General features: G+C 37.9%; 1 protein-coding gene across 1 annotated transcript; it reads left to right on the top strand.

Moving 5' to 3' along the window:
- Positions 1–21,768, top strand: TIGAR (TP53 induced glycolysis regulatory phosphatase). Its single transcript, XM_081060820.1, has 6 exons — positions 1–151; positions 8,386–8,423; positions 12,482–12,603; positions 16,245–16,322; positions 18,721–18,831; positions 19,737–21,768. Exons 1-6 carry the CDS (start codon positions 120–122, stop codon positions 20,166–20,168), a joined length of 813 nt encoding a protein of 270 aa, XP_080916946.1. The 5' UTR covers positions 1–119; the 3' UTR covers positions 20,169–21,768.
- Positions 21,769–22,287: the final 519 nt, after the last annotated feature.

Below are 22,287 nucleotides of genomic sequence, written 5' to 3'. Positions count from 1 at the left end.
GGTTGGCGGAAGTGGTGTGGGCGAGGTGAGCCTGCAGTGCAGAGAAGCGGCGCGGCGTGCTGCCGGGTACGCTGTCCGAGCTGTAGCCATTGCTTCTCCTCGCTGTGGGCTCCACGAAGATGACGCGCTTTGCTCTGACCGTTGTCAGGCAGTGAGTATTGCTGTCGCCGGGTGCCTTTCTCTCTGGTGCGCTGAGTGTGTTTTGGAGTCATCCCTTGACTCTTCCTGATTGCGCCCCCCTCGGAGACCTGGCTGGGACCGGCTATTTTCTAGGTGTTTTCGTCTGTGCTATTTCATTTCGACTCCCTCTTTCCCCCAGCAACGCTGAGCGTGGAAGGCACGTGTCAGAGACCATCAGTCCCGGGTTGCAGACGCGGAGGGTGAGGTCTGCATACGTAAATGGGCAAGGTTCCCAGCCACTTGGTGGCAGAGCTCAAGTCCGGACGCTGCCTTGGCTCCGGACTCCTCGGCGCACCATTTTGGTTCTTAGCAGATTCCGAAGAGTTGGCAGAATAGCTCGTCCGACGCTGACAGTTGGGACGCTGGCTGCCTCCACCATCCCCTTTCTCCGTCGCCGCTGCGCCCCCTGGGTTCCCCCTGGTTGGCCGGGGCAGTCAGCCCCACAGACAGGCAGCTGAGATTTACTTCCTCCCTGCAGAGGTTACGTTACTGGAAGAGAGAGAAGGGGCCCTCGCCCTCCTCTCCGCCGGCCGCATCACCCGGGACAAGTAGTTTTCATTATAACATTACACGGAGCTGAATGTGGATGCGTCTTCATGTCTTTTTCCTTCGCAAACAGTTACTTGCCTCCTGGCAATGGGAAGTGAAATCAGGGTGGTTAGGAGCAGATTTTTCAAGCAAGATAGACCTGGGTGAGGATCGGGGCTCCAGCGAGGGCCTTGTAACCGGGCCCTCTGCTAACGGAATCTTTCCGACCTCAGTTTCCTGATATGTAACACGGGGAAAAGGATCTATAAAACTCACTGGGTTAGTGTGAGAATTAAATGGGAGAAAGGTAAAGTGTATGTAGCACAATCGTGGGGAAAAAACATATCTGAGAATTAAATAACTTCTTTTTCTAGAAGGACAGCTCTCGTAAAAATACAGCTAATCTCCAAATATGTATGTGTAGTTTATCAGAGCAGCATTCTGAGTAGGTACTATGTCCCAGTGGACTGGGTTACGCAGGTAAATAAGATGCCATTTTTGATTTCATGGAGCTCACAAAAAACACTAATGTGGTTTAATCTTGTCAAGCTGACTTTAACTGCTCTCTTTTCTGTCCTGTTCTTTTACAGGAAGATAATCTTGGGAATCATCTGAAATTGCCCCTTTAGGATTCACAGGATTTTAATGAGTAAACTAGAAATGGAGTTCCTCTGTATCTCCTCTTCCCCATCCCTCTTCATTTTATAGAAGACTTTCCAACCATTTATCACCTACTTAAGGTCATATAGCTACTGCAGAACAGGAACTAGAGTCCCGATTGCCCTTTCTCCCAAGGTTGGAGCACTTTCTGGCTCCTTTGATCCAGGCAGCACAGTAGCTGGCATATAACTGAAGCTCAGAAGTTGTAGGAAATCTAGGCTAAATCACCCCTTGAAAAAGCAGGTGATCTCTGTTTAGATTTTTAAAGACAATACTTATATGAATGCGGATTTTATTGCCTCCATGATTCTTAAAAGGGGCTTGGTTTTTTTTAATTGATTCATTGTAGGAGTTCTATAGACACCAATTTAAAAATGCCTTAATAAATTATGTGCCAGGCACTGTTGTAATTAAAATTTGACAACAATCCAGTGAGGTAAAGGTTGCTCCTCAATTTGCAGGTAAGGAAACAGGCACAGAAGGCATGTAATTTGCTTAAAGGCAGGATTTGAACCAAAGTAACGTGACTACAGCCCATCCTTTTAACCACTGTACTCTTCTTCCTATTAAGTTAAAGACCAATATTTGTAGATTACTTGACTATCACCAGCCATTTTAGAAGCTACTTTTTATTTCTCTTAATATAATTATGAAGGATGATAAGAATAGTTTGCGATGTTCTGTTTCATTTGTGGGAAAGTGGAACAAAAGTGTTGCTATAACTGATAGGGTTAGGGTAAGCTGCCTTCCTGTCTGGACCATCTCTCTTTTCTCCTGCAGAATGCTCAAAGCTGAAAAATTGATGATTCTTTCGAGAAGAGAAATTATTTAAAACATAATTGATAATCACCATAGGAATAGGCACTTGAGTTTTCTGTTACCTGATTCTGTATAACTCTGTAAGATAAACACCTTGAAATACCATGATGGCATGGTCGATATTTTATAACAGTTGGATAATTTTATTCCACAGTACCTCTTCAGGTAAAGCAAGAAAGCTTTTTAAAAGCAATTTCTTTAAGTTCAACCAAATCCTTTATGAATCTTGTGTTGTTCCTGTATGTGTGTTTACCTTTCTTCATTATACTTGGAAGTGAAAGTACGTTGTGTATCATTTTTGAAATAGAATGCCCAAGATTGCAAACTTTTGGTCTACTAATATTAAACGGTAACTTTTCATCATCTTACAGCATGGCATTGTTGGAAACTCCAGTATGTAGGTTGGCACTTCTTCCATCACCTACACTATGTGTTGAAGGCCCTCGTTCCCTTGAAATGTTATTTGTAGGTGTTTGCAATCAGTTGCCTACAAACCATCCCATTTCACTTCCATGTTTAACTAGCTCTTAAAACTTAAAAATTTTTTACAAAAAAATATAATGACTTAAAGATGATGGATTAGTAAACTTATTTATAGAAAGACTGATGTTTTCCTTACACTAGCATCAGTTCACTTACTTTTTGTTGAATGCTTATCATTGTTCTGGTCTTAATAAAGCAAGCAAAATAAATGTTAGATCACCTGTAAACTATTATAAATATAAATTATAGTTGTTATGTTACTGTGATATTTATGTCCTGCGAATGGGGTTGATCCTAGTTTTTTGCACTTAGGACCCATCTATATATAAACAAAAATATATCATGAATTGGGTATTATGTTCTTTCCCCCTCTTAAAATATCGAGGGAAAATCTTCATGTTACACAGGGCTAGTAACATGAAGATTTTCCCTCGATATTTTAGGGGGGGAAAGAACATTTTATATATGTGTGTGTCTTTTGTTTTTGTTTTTTAAAAAAATTTATTGGGGAACATTGGGGAACAGTGTTTCTCCAGGGCCCATCAGCTCCAAGTCGTTGTCCTTCAAACTAGTGGAGGGCGCAGCTCAGCTCCAAGTCCAGTTGCTGTTTTCAATCTTTGGTTGCAGGGGGCGCAGCCCACCATCCCATAGAACCGGCAACCTTGTTGCTGAGAGCTCTCACTCTAACCAACTGAGCCATCTGGCCACCCTCTGACAGCTCAGCAGCAGCTCAGTAGCAGCTCATGGTCTTCAATCTAGTTGTGGAGGGCGCAGCTCACTGGCCTATGTGGGAATCGAACCGACAACCCTGTTGTTCAGAACTTGCTCTTTAACCAACAGCCATCTGGCTGCCCCTAAATCTTCTATATTTTCAAATGAATTACTTGGTGTAGAGGACTCAGGATAAAGCTGTTCATGATTAATATCAGGTGAGGTTTTACATTTCCATGTATGCTAATGAAAACTTGCCCCAAATATGCACTAACTTCCCATGATTTGTCTCTTTTGGCACACTGAGTGCTTGTCTGTTGAATTTGAATTCTTTAAAAGGATATACTTGGGAAATTAAGGTTTTTATAAGATTTCTAAAGAAATGCCATAGAATATAAACCAGAGCTAACAAAATCAAATACCTTTTTAAGTGAAAAATAGTGTCATAATCTACAAAGTGAATGATATGTATTTGTAACCTATAAATGGCTGGTCATAAGACTTAACTTCTTGGCAGAAGCGTTGAATTCTTGCAGAGTCGGGCGTTCTGTTTTGGAAATGGATCACACTGCAGATTTTGAAAATGAGCGGTGTTATTCCTGACTCCTTCAAAACATATTCCTCTGACCTTTCAGCTCCCTCCACCTTCTCTGCCGCTGTCACAAGCCAAACTTTGGTTAAGGGAAACAGCTTAATAGTAAAACTATTTTATCCACCTACTTTTTTTTCCCATTCCCAAAACAAACTAAACAGTTGCTTCAAGGATTTATATAAACCTCTTGATAAAGCTGATAAAAGGTGTAAAAGTAAACATTTGTGAACGTTTTTGGAAAAAATTCTATTTCTGGATTCCTACTCTGTAATATTTATAAAGTGACTTGAAGGCACAAATGACCAGTAGAATGCTAGTAATTGTTAAAAATGCAATAATGTCTGCAGCAGTCTCTAGTGACTTATAGCTAAATGAAATCCTTCATTATATCATAACTATAGTTTTTTCTTTTTGCTAAAAATGGTTTGATGGTGGGGCAGTGCCGTTGCAAAACTGTCAAAGTACTGGGATTCCATTTTTTTTGCAGGATGGCATTTTGATGATGGAATCTTTCATTCTGAATTTTATCATATCAGCTCTTGGGATTAAATTAAAATCTTGAGTTATCTTTTTGGCAAGCATACAAAAAGTTATCTGAGTTTGTGATTTGTAAAGACATAGGCTGGCAAAATTATTAAATTTCTCCTCACCATCGATTTTAAATTTACAAAAATGAGTAAGAGAGTTTGTGATCCACATAAACTAAGCAAAACCTTTTGAGGTTCCTGTATAAAACTAAATATGGGATGAGGGGGTTCTTTGAATTCTGCTGGACATTGAATTTGGCTACAAAGTCACTGTCTAAAGAGGATGTCACTTGTGTTTAAACAGCAGTTCTTTTATTTTTGGTCTCAGCAAGCTTACGAGGCTGGGACAGGAAGTGAATCCAATGTTTGAGAACCATTTTCTGTATTTGAAATGACAGTTTCTAATGGGATGTTTTATGCGTCTGAATGGTAGAGGTTAATATCCTCTTTCACATCCATTTCACATGGTTCTGAGTGAAGCATAAGAAATCTTTCATTAGTATCAATAGCAATGCTAATGGTAAATCAGTGGTAAATCGTTCTGTGTAATTTCATTTACTTGTCATAATATATTTTTTAAACTAATAAAATCCACATATTTGGAAATCCATACAATTCTCCCTAGTCTTCCTGTTCTCTTGCTCCATAGACTACATTTATTAGTTCCTTGTGTAGCCTTCCAGTATTTCTTTGTGCATATCCAAATGTTTATTCTTATTTCCCTCCTTTCTAAAAAGCTGGATTTTTAAAAATTCTGCACCTTGCTTTTTCCACCTAATAATATATCTTGGTGACCTTCCCATGCAGTCTTTCTCTCCTTAGAGGACACAGTTACATAGTATTCCATTATGTAGATGTACCACTGTTTATTTGTTAATGTAACCAGCTCTGTTAATAGACATGTAGTTATTTATCATCTCTTGTTGTTAGAAGTAACACTGTAACAACTATTCTTTTAAGTATGGATTGATATAGGTATTCTCAGTAATAGGCTTGCTGGATCAAAGGGTAAACAGATTCCAGGTGACCCTCCAATGGCAGAGTACGTTCACTGAGGTTCTGTTACTTCCCAGGATTTTCTCCATTAGGATGATATAGCATCTGGCTGCGTCTTTAAGGAAATGGAGCCAGGTAGACAGACAGGTAGAAAGTGCCTTATCGTACAGATGATAACTTACATTAGTAGTGCCATGGTAAAATGGGAGAATGGAGTTGGGCATTTAAATGGGATGGTAGGTGGGGGATGGGGCCGGAAGGGAAGCCCTAAAGAGCTAGCTGCCTGTGTTGGGTCTTGAAGAATGAGCACATGTGCACATACACACACGCCAGGTCTGTGTTTTAGTAAGCCCATCAGGGGATTCTAATACACACTCCAGTGTCAGAACCACTGCTCCTGGCAGAGGCTGGCAACTATGTTTTTGTGAAGAAGGACAAGGTTCCAGGCAGATCTCAGTTGTGATTCTGACTTTAAGGTCCGTTGGAGTTCCTTTCTGGATCTGAGTAGCTCAATCCCATGTGAGTTTTTTTTTGTTTTTTTTTAAACTAGTGCTTCACTTAAAACAAAGGAGTTACCAGCCTTCATTAGTAATCAGAAAAGTATAAAGTGAATTTAAGGTGAGATCAATTCTTCTGGTGTCAGATTGACACAAATTGAAAGCTCTTACAATATTAACTGATGGTGAGGATGGGGAACACTGCAAAGTGATATAAATTGGTGTAACCACTTCGGTGTTATCTAATGGAGCTGAGTATTGGCACACCCCATGGCCGAGCAATTCTAGTGCTAGGTATGTATCACGAGGCGTGGGTGAGCAAACTTTTAATTAAAGGATCAGGTAATAAATCATTTAGGCTTGGCAGGCTATGCAGTCTGTTTGAACTTAGCTCCACTATTATAGTGTGAAAGTATATATAACCATATAGGTATACACAAATGGGTGTGACTGTATTCCAGTAAAACTTTATTTACAAACAGTTGTTTGCCAGTCCTTGAATGGTTCTCAAACATAAGTAAGCATGCATCAGAATCATTTGGTGGGTTTATTAAAATACAGATTGCTGGGCCCTAGCCTCCGAGTTTTTGGGTCATTGTGTTTGGGTGGGGCCTGAGACTACATTTCCCACAAGTTTCCAGGCAGTGCCAATGATGCTGGTCCTGGGACCACACTTGGAGAACCACTGCCCTTGAGAATCTGATGCACTGTGTACAAGCATATTCCCAAACTGGAAACACTCCAAAGATCTACCAATAACCGACCATATAAAGGGATTGTGGTCAATTCTTACAGTGGAGGATTACACAGTAATGAGAATGTAAGGACTCGGAAATATTGATGTATCTCAAAATGTTGAACAAAAGAAGAAACACACAAAAAACAATATATAGTAAGAAGCAATTCATTATAAAGTTCAACAACAGCTAAGCTAATCTGTGCGCTACATGGGTGGGAAGGCTGTGAATGAAGAAAGGCAAGCACATGAGCAGACAGACATCCAGATAATGGATCCCCTGGGGGTGGGAGGACCCTGTGATTTGGACGAGGTCTGGGAGGCTGGCAGTGATCTGTTACTTCGGGGGTGTTATGTGGGTGTTGGCTTTACAGTTATTTGTTCACTGTTTATTTCACGATTTTTAAAAGGTTAGAGAAATGCATTGTTAAATCTTTGATTTCTATGAAGCTATGAAAATCTTTGATTTCTATGTGCAAAAGTAACTTATAAATATAACAACTGAGTGTTTACTAAAAGCTAAGCAGTATTCTAAACACTTTACCTATAATTCACTCAGTTATTACAAGAGTCCTGTGAGATAGAGACTCTTAGTCTCCTTGTTTGACAGACAAGAAACTGAGGCACTTGAGCTAAACCCAGCTCATAAGTGTGGAGCCAAAGCACTTTTGTTCCTGAGCCCAACATATGCAATGAAGTTTACTTTAAAGATATTCACCTCTCATTGACATAGAAGGCTATAAATATGGGCTGTAGACATTTGATTCCAAATGAGAAAATAACTTGTCCTGAAGAAATCTGTCTCCTATTTTTACCACCCATTCCCAGTTCTGTGTCCAGTGTCTGCACAAAAGAAGCCAACTCCTTTCTCAAGGGCAGCCACGGACCATCTCGTCACCGTGCCTAGCTCTGTGCTTAGCGCATAGAAGAGCTCACTGAGGTTTCCGGGAATTCTCCTTGACAGCTTTTTGTGTATTTGATGATGGCTTTACTCTAGTTCCTCCTGTCATTCACTCTTGTCTGAGTACCCCTGCATTCCTCCCCACCAGCCTCCATTGACTGATTTTGTGACAGTTTCCAGTCCTCTGACCCTTCTGGTTGTTTCAAAATTGGTTTGTTTTTTTTAATTCTTAAAAATGTATTACCCAAACCTCAGTTCTTCAGCGGGGCCTCCAAGATACAAAATAGATGACCTAGGCCCAGGAGGAGAGGAGGCCGGGTCTGCAGGCTTCGGCGCTTCTTTCCCATGCTGCTCACTGTCGCTGCACGTGCTCGCTTTCGTGTGTTGGTCCTGTGGCCTGTGAAAGTCCTTTTGGTCAACATACTTATTTTAACAAGGATATTTAACAAAATTAATATATACGTATATGTTTTTTAATAGAATATTCCACCTGCAAGTCACCTAAGATTGATTCATGGTCTACACATTTTAATTTCGGCAGTTTGAAATTCTTAGCTCCTCAGTGAAGTACATTAAATGATTGCAAATACTAGTTCAGAATAAATTTCACAGGTTAGATTATGAAGCATGTTACAAGGTTAATCTCTATCTTTATGAATATTGTTAACGTTTCATTGCAGATGCTTTTTTCTCATCTCAAAAATAACCTAATTTGGTAATAAAGGTGTTTTTTCCCCCCACCCTCTCTGTTTCAGTGGAGAAACAAGATTGAACAAGGAGAAAATAATTCAAGGTTGGTATACTGTTCTTTTCAGCTCTGTCCTTTAGTGTTAATGTGATATATGAGTTCATCAGATTTGATGGAGCAGGGAGCCCTGGGGGCAACTCTGCATGGTGAGTTGGGACTTACAGAAATAAAGCATCATAGTCACAGAAATACGGTCAGAGCAGATGGTAACCCAGAGAAATAAGACTCCTAAGTTAACGGGATTGCAAAAGCAATAGTCCACGTTGATTATGGGTCGCTTCAGAATGGCCCAGGCAGCTGATTAAACCGTCTTAAAATATAAGTGCCAGCCTTCAAGATGATTTTATATTTGGAAACAAAGTTTACTGGCTGGTGTTAATGGTGTTCTTCTGCTAAGATGTTTTAATTTTAGTAGTAACAGGAGGTTTAAAAAAGAGAACTCCTGTTCTCACATGGGATGGTCACTTTATTCTGAACAGATTCTCCCTCCCTTGTGTTAATTTGGGCTCAGATCTTTTAATCTCACTATGATCCAGCTAATATGGCTTTTAAAGAATATTTTGGTGAACTTTCAGCTAGACATGCTGTTTCTGTGCTGTGATTATAAAAGCGGCTTTTGTTTTACTTTTTTGGTTAGGGGTATCTGGGGTTTACAGAAACCATTTTCATACCCAGAGTGCCTGACTCCCTTTTCTGGAAACTAATAATTACCTAAATGAACCTTTGTTTCCAATGACCTGCGACCTTGCCGGCCTGTTATCCTGTCCTTAGGTACTGCTCACTTGTCTCATTTCACTAGAAATTGGTAGCAAAACATGAGTAAAAGTTGTTGGGTTCACACTTGTATTTTTATTGGATTGGTGCAAAAGTAATAGCAGTTTAAAAGGTTTAAAATAATTGCAAGAACTGCAATTACTTTTGCACCAACCTAATAGGTTTGTTTTGTATTCTTAACATTGTAAGTTAGATGCTTAATTAGTTCTTTAAGTTATAGGCTTTTTTTTTTTTAAAGCTTTTAAGGCTGTATGTTTCTAAGTATCATTTTGGTTGCAGACCTACAGTTTTAATATGTAGTAATTCCATAAGTATTCAACACCAAGTATCTTAAATTTCCATTATGATTTCTTCGTTGACCTCAGTTATTTAGAATGATTTTTTAAATTTCCCAGTGACTGGGCTTGATTGTTACTGTTGTTCTTCATCTTTTATGATTGACTTCCAGGGTAATTGCTTGTATTCTGACAGTATGGTTTATTTGATAATGCTTCTTTGAAATTTCTTAACAGGGTCAGTTTTTATAAATCTACCTTTGTGAGCTTGAGAAAAATAAAATCTGTTTTCTAATTGTTGGGCTTGAAGGTACATATCAAATAGTCAACCTTGATTTTTTTTTTTTTTTGGTTCAAATCTTTTATATTTTACTAATTTTGTAAATTTACTAATTTGCTTCCCTGACCTAAATATCAATTTATGACTGAGGTATGTGGAATTTCTGAGTGTGATGGCCAATTTATCCTTTAATACCTGAAATTTCATTAATTTGAGCTTTGCATGTTCTGTTTTTACATTGCTAGAGGCTATTCTGTTAGGCACATCCAGGTTTAAAGATTGTTACATCTTCCTAGTAGTATTTATGGTGGTCCTCGCATTCTTGCTAAGATTTGGTTGTCAAGTCCTGCGTTGCTGAGGGTCCAGGTGTTTTGGGATTGGAAATTGCCGGGATACATTTTTCCATCTCTTTCCTTTCAGCCTTTCTGTGTACTGATACTTAAGTGTTACTACCTCATACGTACTAGGTAGGTGATTTGGGTTCTTCTTTTAAAAAATATAGTCTGTATTTATTGGCAAGAATCATCTATTGACTTTTGTCTGGTTACTGATATGTTTGGCCTTTTTCCTTTGGTGTTTTGTTCTCCCTTCTTTTTCTAGTTTTCCTTTTTCTTTTTACTTGCTTTTACTTCTTAAGTGCATGTTTCTTTTCCTTATCCAACCACTTCTTATCTTCCCTACTGGCTTTGAAGTAATAAACCATTTCTCTTCTTTTAATGGGTACTTTCAAATTTTTACCAAAATTTAAGTATAACATTAATACCCCCTATCATGAAAAATACAGAGAACTATTGTTTAGTATCTTAGTCCTATGCTTTTTTAACCACAAGACTTAGCTCTTAATATTTAATGTTATTTAGACAGTGTTTGTTCACATTTACATATATATTTTCCAGTTTCTCTTATCATTTCTTTTGTATCCCAGATCTTCATTCCTGAAGTATCTTCTTTGAAAGTTCCCCTAGTGTAGATCTGTTGATGGTAAAGATAGTTTCAATCATTTCTGTCCTACAAAGTTCTGTTTTCATTCTCTTTAATCACTTTTAGTCTAGATAATTCTAGATTGACAGTTCTCTTTGCACTTGGGAGATATTATTCAACTGTTTTTTGGCTTCTATTGTTCCTGTGAAGAAGTCTTGTCAGCCAAATGGTGTTCCATGGTAAGTAATTTGACTTTTTCTATAATTGTTTTTAAAATCTTGCCCTTGATTTTGTTATTCTACAGTTTCCCTTAATATATTTAAGAGGAATGAAAAAAAATTATCTTACTTGATGTATATTTTGTTACCTTTATCTGTAGATTTCTGGAAAATTCTCAACCATGATCTCTTCATATTTTCTCTGCTCCATTTTCTTTCATCTCTCTCTCTCTGCAATTCTAATTAGATGTAAGTTAGGAATGCTCATTCTTTCCGTCATGTCTCTAATATATCAGAGACATGTTCCGTCTGTGTCCGTGAAGCATTCTCGGTGATGACCTCAAGCCTGTCTTGGTGTTTATTAAGCCTCCCTGTGACTGGATCTCCCTTTATCCATTGAGGGAACTTTTTCTCCCTCAGCAGTTCTGCTTTTCATTATTAAAAGATCTATTTGGTTCTCTTGAAAGCTCTCTGGTTGGTTTTGATGAATTCTTATTGTGTGCTTTTTTTTTGATTCTGCCTTTGTGTTGTATCCATAGTTATTTTATAGTCTGTATTTGCTGATTTCAATGTGTGAAGTGTTAGTGGTTTGAAATTTGTTACTTATTGTTTGTGTGACTTTCATTCATGATGGATTAATTTCTTGTGTGTTAAATCTTTGAACTATTATTTGCTCTAAATTAGTAAAAAACTTGTTAGCCTTTATTGAGGATGATTTGCTTTGAAGAGGATTTACATTTCTTTTCACCACTGACCTGAGACTACATTAGCCTCTTTACAGGATTCCTGGCTTCCAGGAATATTGGGTTTGGTTCTCCAGTTTTCTCACCTTGCTGTTTCATGCAGCTCCCAACCCCCACCCAGCAACTCCATTTTCTCATGGTAGTGTTCAGTTTCAGCTCAGGTTTGGTTTTGGTTGCTTTGTTTTGTCTCTTGGAGATTTTCTTTATATCCTGTGAGTCCAGGAATGCAATACACACACACACACACACACACACACACACACACACACACACACACACAGTTCTTTTATAGTAGGAGGAGCCTTCAGAGTATTCTAATCAGCCTTTCTCCTGGAAATAGTGGTTCCAAAGTGTTTTTTAAGTGAAAAATGAAAAGGAAGCAAGGAAAGAAGGAGGAAGGAGGGAGGGAAAGTAATATAATACAGAATGTTTGGACAATGGAGATAAAGAAGGAAAAACTTTCTTAGGTAATGATCCTGCTACCCAAACATCACACCTGAGTTGAGAATATAAGATCAGAGCCAGCATTAATAAAATATAGCTAATAAAGGGATGGGTAAATGTGAAAGGGGAAAGCCTAAGACAGTTGAATTCTTATTATCATCTAATTCCTACTAGGGAAACATTCTGTTGGGGAAACATTTGAATATATGAGCTTTTATAGGATTATAGCTTAATTTTACCTGTCAGTTCTGTGAAAAGTTATGTAGAAAAGCACCCAAGGAAATATTTCAGTAAAATATAATTAAGTGCTATTTATATTCTTTTAAACATGATTTAATTTGCATATATGTACACGTAGACATATATATGTATGTATATATATATATATATATATATATATATATATATATATATTTGAATGGTGTTGTTCCTTCTCTTAATACCACAGGACAAGGAGTAGATGCACCTATTTCAGAAACTGGATTGAAACAAGCAGCTGCTGCTGGTTTGTTTCTTAATAATGTGAAGTTTACTCATATTTTCTCCAGCGATCTCACAAGGACAAAACAGGTAAGTTTAGAGTCAAGGTTTAGGCTAATGAGTCAAAATTCTCAACACTTGTAACTTTGAAAAATCTGCTATCAGATTCTGTAGGGAATTAAATCTCATGAAGGCATCACCTCCAATCCTCTTCTTCTCTTGACAGAACTTACTTCTTTTTTTTTCATTTTACACTATTTTATTTTGGTAATTTTTAAATTAGAGTAGCTTGGGAAAAAATGTCTAATAAAATGTTTAAAGAAAGACAAAGAAGGTGTCATGAGAGAGAGTCATCAGAAACAATAGACAGGAGAATTTATCTTACAAAGACCCCAGGTATTAGAATTACTAGATACCGTTAAACAAATTATATTACTATCAAAAAATAAAATGCATGTTTGAAATATCTTGAGGAACAGAGATTTTAAAAAGAATTAAAGCAACTTCTAAAAGCTGAATGGGAGGAGATTTATGACAACTACGAGGGAATAATAGGGTTGGAGTTTAGCCTCCTGCCATAAACAACTAGAAAACAGGACAGTTCTTTTCAGACGTTGACTTCAGGCAGTGTGGGTATGATCGCCAAATGAAGTAAAATGAATGAGGGTTGTCCTGGATTTCCAACTGAAGCAACTTCCAGACTTTGGTAGGAGAAGCCAGATAGAGCCCAGTGGTCTCAGTGAGTTTAGGAGACAAAGCTTGCAATTTGGGAAGGTTAACTAACTAAAATTTGTGGGGCAGAGTACCAGAGAGAGCCTCATAGAGAAAGAACTCTAGAAATATGCACAGGTTCACCCTTAAATCTTTGGTGGACTATTCACCTGACATATGTAGGGTGAAACTACATGAGTCCAGGCAAAACACAACTTCAGGGGAGAGGACGATTGTTGGGAAATTGTAAGCTGAACAATTACTAGAAATCAATTTGAGTTCCCACCAGCAAAAGTAGAGAGATTTCATCAAATATGTAGAACATACAGTAGAGATGTCACAAGGATTACACCTTAATTATGAGGCTAATCTATCCTTAGGGGAACATAATGAGAGAAATAGACGATATGAAAAAAGAACCAAATTCATTTTCTAGAGATGAAAAATACAGTATGCTGAAATGAAAATTTCACAGGATTGGATTAACAGCAGATTAGACACTGTAGAAGAAGAGGTCAGTGAATACGAAGACGTATTAGGTTGGTGCAAAAGAAATTGTGGTTTAACAGGTTAAAAATAATTGCAAAAATTACAATTACTTTTGCACTAACCTAATAGAAACCACAATACCCTAAAATGATAGGGGGAAAAAAGACTAAAAAAAGGAAAAATGAAGAGTCTCGATGAAGTATAGGACAATGTTATGCAATTTAATATACATGTAGTTGAAGTCCCACAAGGGAAGTGGGGGGTGGGGGATTAGTATAAAGATAAGTAGAGGGACCTAAAACAGACCACACTTACATGGTCAGTTGTTTTTGAGGGTTTTTTTTTAGTCAGTTTTGTTTTCACAGTGGTGCCAGGGTAATTCAGTGATTCAAAGGGTAGCCTTTTAACAAAGGGTGCTGAAACAATAGGCTATCCATATGGAAAAACATGAATTTTGACTCTTACCTCACATAATACACAAAAATTAACTTGTAGTTAATCATTGAACAAATCTAAAAGCTAAATCTATAAAATTTCTATAAGGAAAAACAGGAGAAAAATATTTATAAAGGTTTCTTGGGATGAAGCATATACATATATTCAATAATTTGACAAACACCTCACTTTAAATGGGCAAAGGATTTGAATTTGACCAGGCACTTCATAAAAAAAGATACGTAGGAAGCCAATAAACAGATGAAAAGATGCTTAGCATAATTGATCATAACAGAAATATAAATTAAAACCACAATGAGATATTATACAAACATTTATATGGCTAAAATTAAACAAATAAAAGGATGTGGAAAAACTAGAACTCATACATTGCTAATGAGAACGTAAAATGGAACAACTACTTTGGAAAACAGTTTGACATAACATACACTAACTATATGATCCAGCAATTTCAGTCTCAGGAGTTTATCCAAGAGACATTAGAACATATGTCCACACACAAAGACTTGTTCACAGCTGTTTAATATCAGCTTTGTTCATAAGAGGCAAAGAACAGAAACAACCCATGTCCCCATCAGTAGTGAATGGATAAATGAGCTATGATATATTCTCACAATGGAATACAACTTGGCAGCAACGTGGAAGAATCTCAAAAATATACTATGCTGAGCAAAAGAAGCCAGTCACAAAGGAGTACCTACTGTATGATTCCATTTACATGAAACTCTAGAAAAGACAAATCTAATCTACATAAAGCTGATTAGTGGTTGCGTGGGGCCAGGAATACTAAATTATAGGTTAGACACAGCTGAAATAATCATTAGTTTATAGATAAATATAAATAACCAAAATGTAGCACAGTGTGATAAATAAATTAAAAGTATGAGAGTTTAAAAGACATGAAGAACATAAAAAGAAGGTCTAATATCTTTCAAAAGGAGGTATCAGAGAGACTGGGAAAGAGGCAATCTTCAGAGGTCACAGTTGATAATTCTACAGAATTGTTGGAAGATAAATTATCACATCCAGAAGGTGTGGCAAATCCATCAGGATAAATAAATAAACTCACTTCTACATTTATTATAGCATAATTGCAAAACTCCAAAGAATAAAAAGGGAAAACATCATCTACTAAAGACCAATATCCACAAATTTGTCAGTATCAATAATGATCTCTTTAGTGTGCTGAGAGATAATAGGATTAACCTAGAGTTTTATACCCAGTAAAACATTTTCTAGAGTGTAGGTAAAAAGACATGTCACATAAACAGGCTGTAAAGAGCTTTCAAAGGATAATTAAAGAAGGAAAATAATTCCAAAAGGAAGGTCTGAGTTTCTGAAAAGAATGGTGAGCAAAGAAACTGGTAAACAGCAATTTAGACAAACCTGAATGGAACATTAGTGAAGTAGAAGCTTTTCTGTAAAGGGCCAGATAGTAAATATTTTAAGTTTTGTGGGTCGTATGATCTCTGTCAGAGATCAACTCTGCTGTTGTACTGTGAATGCAACCGTGAACAATACATAAATCACTGTATTCTAATAAAACTTCATTTACAAAAACTAGTCATGGTATGGATTTGGCTTGTAGGCTGTAGTTTGCTGACCTCCGAACTAGAAGAAAGGGTAGAAGGAAATACCGTTTCCCCGAAAATAAGACCTAGCTGGACAATCAACTCTAATGCGTCTTTTGGAGCAAAAATTAATATAAGACCTGGTATATTATATTATGTTGTGTTGTGTTATGTTGTATTATATTTATTATGTTATATTTATTATATTATATTATATTATATTACATTATATTATATTTATTATACCGGGTCTTACATACATTTTTGCTCCAAAAGACGCATTAGAGCTAATTGTCCGGCTAGGTCTTATTTTCAGGGAAACACGGTATGAAAATCTGGCAGGAAGAGAGAAAGGACAAGCAGTACAAAGAGGCAACTTGGCAAAGCAAAATTATTTCTAGTTTTTTTTTTTTTTTTATTTACTAAGAAGGCATAAATGATTTTAACATTTTGGCCAGATGATTATTTTTATGAGAAAAAAAACAGTTGTCATTCGATTTCCAGACTGTGCATGGGATTTTGGAGAAGAACAAATTTTGCAGAGATATGACAGTAAAGTATGATTCAAGACTTCGAGAAAGAGTAAGTAACTTATTATTCTTTACCTTAAATTATCAATAACCACATCCGTTTATCACATGGCTAAAAATTAAATGCATTCCTGCTAGGAATATGGAAACAGCTAACATCTGTTAACAATCTATGATGTAACAGTCACTATTATGTACTCTCATAGACAGTATCTTATTTAATTATTAAAATCATATGATATACATCTTAAATTATAAAAGCAGGTTTCCTTGTAAGAATTTAACACAGTGTAGAAGAGTTTAAACTAAAAGTGAAAATTTCTCTCCCAATCCTACTCCCTGGTTTTAAGATAAATAGCCCTGGTCATTTAAGCATAAATAACCAGAAATGAATCTTTCTGATACTGATTTAGTGAAAGCCATACAACAATTTACATCTGAGATTGAACTCCAAGTCTCCTCCTAGAGCAGTATTTTTATTATGCTCTGTAATGCTCACGTATAAGCTGGTAAATGTCCCTGCCAGCCCTGTGACTCCTTCTATGCAGAATTGTAACAGAATTGCTAGGGCATCTTTAAAGAACAGCTTTTCTTAACTTGCATGTGTTCTCTGTTACAGTTCAACATACGTACTAGAACTGTAGCATAAATACTGCTTGGAAAGGCTCACTCTTCCCGAGAGCGAATGCACAGATGTCAGACAAACACGTTCTGAGTTCAGTGGGACCCTGAACCCGTCGTATCAGCACAGGAGTGTGTTACCAGCATCAGGCAGGGCCATCTTTTCTCTTCTCCCCACTGTGCACTCTCCCTGAGTGGTTCCATCCTCTCTTATGACTTCAGTTAAAGGACTGATGATTTCCAAATAGGTATTTTTAGCTTAGGTCTCTTACCTGCTCTGCACACTCACATGTCAAACTGCCTGCAGTTCATATCAGTTAGAATGCGCGCAGCTACTGCTCAGTGGATTGTACTCTTTTTCCACCTGGCTCCTGACAAGTTACCCAGATGCTCCAACTATTCATTCTTCATTGTCTCTCACACTGCACATCCTACCATCATCTCGTCAGTTCTTCCTGCAAATAGTTCCTGAATCCTTCATTTCTCTGCTGGCCCAATGCTGCCATCCTATTGCAGCTCAGTGTCATCTGTCACCTAGATCAATGGAGCAGGATTCTCCTGTTTCCACTGCGTGCCCTTTTCTAATCTAATCTCCACACCACAGGCCAGAGTAATCTTTAGAAAATGTGGTTGCTACACCCCTGTATAAAACAGTTCACTAGTTCTCTTTGATCTTCAAAGGTTGTCCAGGCTCTTACGTGGCTGTTCTGTGCTATGAGATCTGATTGGCTGCCTCCACCTCTCCCTCCTCTTCCCTTGTGCTTAGCGCTCAGCCTTAGTAATAGTGTTACCGAGCATTTACTCAGTGCTCGCCACATTCTGGCACTGTCCCAAGTGCTGCAGGTTTATTAATCTTCACAACAGCCTGATGTTGTGGAGATTTAAAAACCTCATTTTTTAGCCCCCATTTTACAGATACAGAAACAAAGGCACAAAGAGGTCAAGTCCATGCTCAGGGTCACAGAGCTGGTTTGTAGCAGAGCTCAGATTATAATTGAGGCTGTCGGGCTCTGCAGTCCATGCTCTGGACCATTGGTCACGTGCCTCTCAAGGATCTCCTTAGAGTTGCCCAAATACCCCATGCTCTTTCCTCACTGACCTCCTGAATCTGTACCCAGAACAAGCTGGAATGCTTGCTCCCTAAACCTGGCCCACTTCCACTCAGCCTGAGGCTTTGGCCATGTGTCATTCCAAGTCCAGATTGGACGACTGCTGTGTGTGTGTGTGTCCAGGATTTCCCTCTGTCACGCCACTTTCCCACTACTGTTCCTTGGTTAGTACCCCCACCAGACGGCGATCTCAGCAGGGGCGGGAGACGGCCACCCTGTGTCCTCCATTCTGGCCTCATTGCCTGACGTGCTGCTTCAGCGTAGCATTTGGAATATTTAACCAATGGATGTTTTCATTCTCGAAAAGAACAAAGCAAGTGATGATTATTGATGTTTCTCTTTGTTATAGAGGTTGCTCCAGGTGTAGTTGAGGATGTAAGAATTTGGATTTGAGGATTTGTTAAGAGCACTGGGCGAAATGTGCACATACTCTCATAAAAAATAATATTTTACTATTGGACTCTGTCTGATGGTGGTGTTAGAATCTTCTGGTGTCATTGATGCAAACCGCAAATAATGATTTGTCTCTTTAAATATTTTATTATACAAGTAATCCATTATCATCATGGAGAATTTTCAGTTCAGAGGAGATATAATACAGTAAGTAAAAGGAAACCACACTGCTTTCTCGGGTGATTGTTCCAAATTTGTAATTAACTTGTACTTAATTGTTGTATTGCAAATTCACTGGAGGCACTTTTATCTTCTGGACCATTGCAGAAATATGGGGTTGCAGAGAGCCGGGCGCTGAGTGAGCTCAGAGCGATGGCCAAAGCAGCTGGGGAAGAATGTCCTGCATTCACGCCACCTGGAGGGGAGACCTTAGACCAGGTGCGTAGTCCTGGGGCAAGCTCCCAGGCCGATGAACTTGCCCACGTCACAGGAGCTGAAATCTGACTTGTTTTTTGGTAAAGTAGATGTTCCTGAATTTTAGATAAGCCGTTTGAAAGTTGTTTGGTTCATAAAAGAACTCTGTGTGACATCGTTTTTTTAAAAGCTATCCTACCTTTCTCGTTGACTGTTAGTTGGCAGTCGTAACTGATAATGGATTTAAACGATGTGTCATTAGATGTTACTGTTAAGAAAACTCTTGACTATGAAGCAATACTTCAGCAGTGGTATGATAGTCAGTGAAGCAAGTGTGGTGCTGTTCTAGGAGAATGATGGACAAAACACGTGAGAGGCCAAGTAACTCAAGACCGGAAATTCTCTGGCCTCTCCTGCCCCCCAGCTGTTTGTGGCAGCATCCCCATGCTTCTTTCTTTGGAGCATTCTGCTTTTGAATTGTGTTCTTGGTGATTTTCCCCCCTAGTCTTCATTTTCATAATTTTCTTATAAAGACTTTCTATTCATTTATTAAAGGAAAGATTTCTTTTTGTCCTTGTCACTCTAACTGAACCAAGTATCAGATGTAGTTTCTTAGTTAACACTGTTTTATGGGCTTCTGTTTACTTGTAGATTTCCCTAATTAGACTCTGAGTGCTTTGAAGTCAGAAATTAGGCATTGTATCTTACTCATCTTTGTCCCCAGTGTGCTTCTGCAGTTCCAGAAATATGGTGGGCACTTACTAATGTCTGTGGAACTACTCATTGAATGAATAGAAATATGGAGTTTCATCTGCTTATGTAGCACTTACGTTGACATATTAGAAAACTCCAATCATTTATGTTTTATGTTTATGTTTTAAAACAGCCATTAATGTCACTGTATTTCACCTTTTTTTCTTTGATTGTAGGTGAAGATGCGTGGAAAAGACTTTTTTGAATTTCTTTGTCAACTGATCCTGAAGGAAGCAGGTCAAAAAGAACAGTTTTCCCCAGGCACTCCAAGCAACTGTCTGGAAACTTCTTTGGCAGAGATATTCCCTTTAGGAAAAAACTATGCCTCCAAATTTAATTCAGACAGTGGCGCTCCAGAATTAGTAGCCAGTGTCTTAGTTGTGAGTCATGGCGCTTACATGAAAAGCCTGTTCAATTATTTCCTGACTGACCTTAAGTGTTCTTTACCAGCAACCGTGAGCGAGTCTGAGCTGATGTCAGTCAGTCCCAATACGGGGATTAGTCTGTTTATCATCAACTTTGAGAAAGGAATGGAAGCTAAACCAACAATTCAGTGTGTGTGTATGAACCTACACGATCATCTGAGTGGAGTGACTGAAACTCACTAATTTTAAATTACATCAAAATTAACAATTTTGAGCCTCTGAGGGAGGGCGTGCCTTTGACTCTGTTTATTTCCATCCTCTGCTAGCGTTGATTTGGAAACAGTTAAAAAGCTATGTGTTATAGCAGGTTATAAAGCTCGAATGGAATCATAGCCACATAAAACACTAATGGAAAATCATTTAGAAATGACTTCTTTTGTCTGAGCTCCAGAATATTTTTACCACCCTGCTTAGATACATCTCTGGATTGTAAATGGATGAAGGAACTCAGTATTGCAAATTGGGGGATTAATAATCTGGTTACTCTGTTTTATTCCCTTTTTTATGTTGATATCTTCCTTTCATGTCTGAAAAATCTAGCATATTTTATTGGCTCTTGGTAAGATACTGTATGTTTTGTACTTTCTCAGTCCAGTGCTTGGAAGAAGGAACTATTTATAATTCCCACTGCATATTTATAGTGACAATATGTTGTATTTTAAAAGTCCATTAAATGAAACATGCTTACCCTCATAAGTTTAGGTAAAGCAAAATGACACTAAATTTTTAATATAGAAATCAACTATTGGAATTGTTTACTCTAGAGGGATGAATTGAGATTATGATTGCAGAGTGGTCTGGTGAGGAAGAAGTTAAAGCATCACTTAATTTAAAAGCATTCAAGAAGGAATCTGAACAGAAGACAAAGCCCTTTCTTATCTAACCTGTAGGCGGAAGAATTTAGTTTGAGGGAGGCTCTAAAGAAAGCAGACACTTACTAGTGTACTGCACAGTAACCTCAGAGTAAAAGCCGGCGCTTCTTTGGAAAAGAAATGGTGCTCCGATAACCACAACGGGGGTGTTTTGTGGAAGGTACAGATGAGGTTGCCTCTTTTCTCCACCAGATGGCACTGGAGAAAAGGGATTTTGGCTAACGGAACTACATACGATTGGGCCTTCAAAAGTCCTTAGCTAAATGATAAAGGGTTTTTACATGTGGTTTGCCTTTCAGTTCTCATGTTGATGAGTGCTGAGTCTCAGCTTATAAGAGTATTAATGCTAAAGTTTTTCAGTGAAGGTTAAAATCACGTATAGTCAGCATTTACTTTGAACATGATTTAAATCATATGTAAAGTTCGGCTTTATGCTGTTCTGTGTGTTTAGCACCACCAGTTTTCCTGCCGGTATTGGAACACAGCGTGTGGGTGAGCACAGAGGAAGTATGCTGTAGATGGAAATTTGAAAAAAATAAGCGAAAAGGGCAATTGATAATAAATGTCCACATTCCCACCATCCAGAAGTAATACCACCCCCCTTTTATGAAATAACAGGTTGGGATGTAAGGAAAATTCCTTCAACCAGCTCTTGCAGTCCTGTCCCCCCATCTTGTACTTTAGAGGCAGTCACCACAATGAGCCTGTATGTACAGGCATCCTTTCTTTGTTTTCATCTGGTATCGTAAGGAAACAGTATTGTTTTGGTGTTTTCAAAATGTACACAAGAATCATCAAGCTGTGTCTTTTATTTTTACTTATATCTTGGGCTCTCTGTATGTTGATATGTATACATCTATTTACTGATAACCACTGTATTCTGTTGAATAAATATGGCAAATTTTGTTTAATTAGTCTCTTATTAGCGGACATTTTGGTACATTCAACATTTTCCTACGCAAACAGTGCTGCAGGGAACAGCCTTTTGCATCTCTCCTTACGCTGTCATAAAAAATATGCGTCTTCAGTTTGAGCTAAATGGTTCTTCAGAACAGCTGTACTATTTTTCAGCCTCACCAGCAGTATTCAAAAGTTCTTATTTTCTACATCTTCGTCAACATTTGATACTATCTGATAAGATTTTGTTAATCTGACGAGTGAAAAATACTGTCATGATTTTAATGAGCTTTTCTGTGATTGCCAATGAGTCTGGGCATTTCTTTTTTTCATGTGTATATTGACAATTAGGATCTCTTCACTGGTAAATTACCAGTTATATTTTTTGCCTGGTTTTCTCTTGGGCTGTTGGACCTTTTCTTAGTTTACTTACCTTTTCTAATGTTGCCTTTTTTAATAAGTATTTTTAATTTTTAATTCCTTCATGGTTTGTGGGGTTTGTTTTGGTGTCTTTAAGAAGGCTTCTCTATCAT

The sequence above is a fragment of the Rhinolophus hipposideros genome (assembly GCF_964194185.1).
Source record: "Rhinolophus hipposideros genome assembly, chromosome: 9".
NCBI lineage: Eukaryota > Metazoa > Chordata > Mammalia > Chiroptera > Rhinolophidae > Rhinolophus > Rhinolophus hipposideros.
The sequence above is the reverse complement of the archived record's forward strand: the minus strand, read 5'-3'. Positions and strand labels throughout refer to the sequence as shown.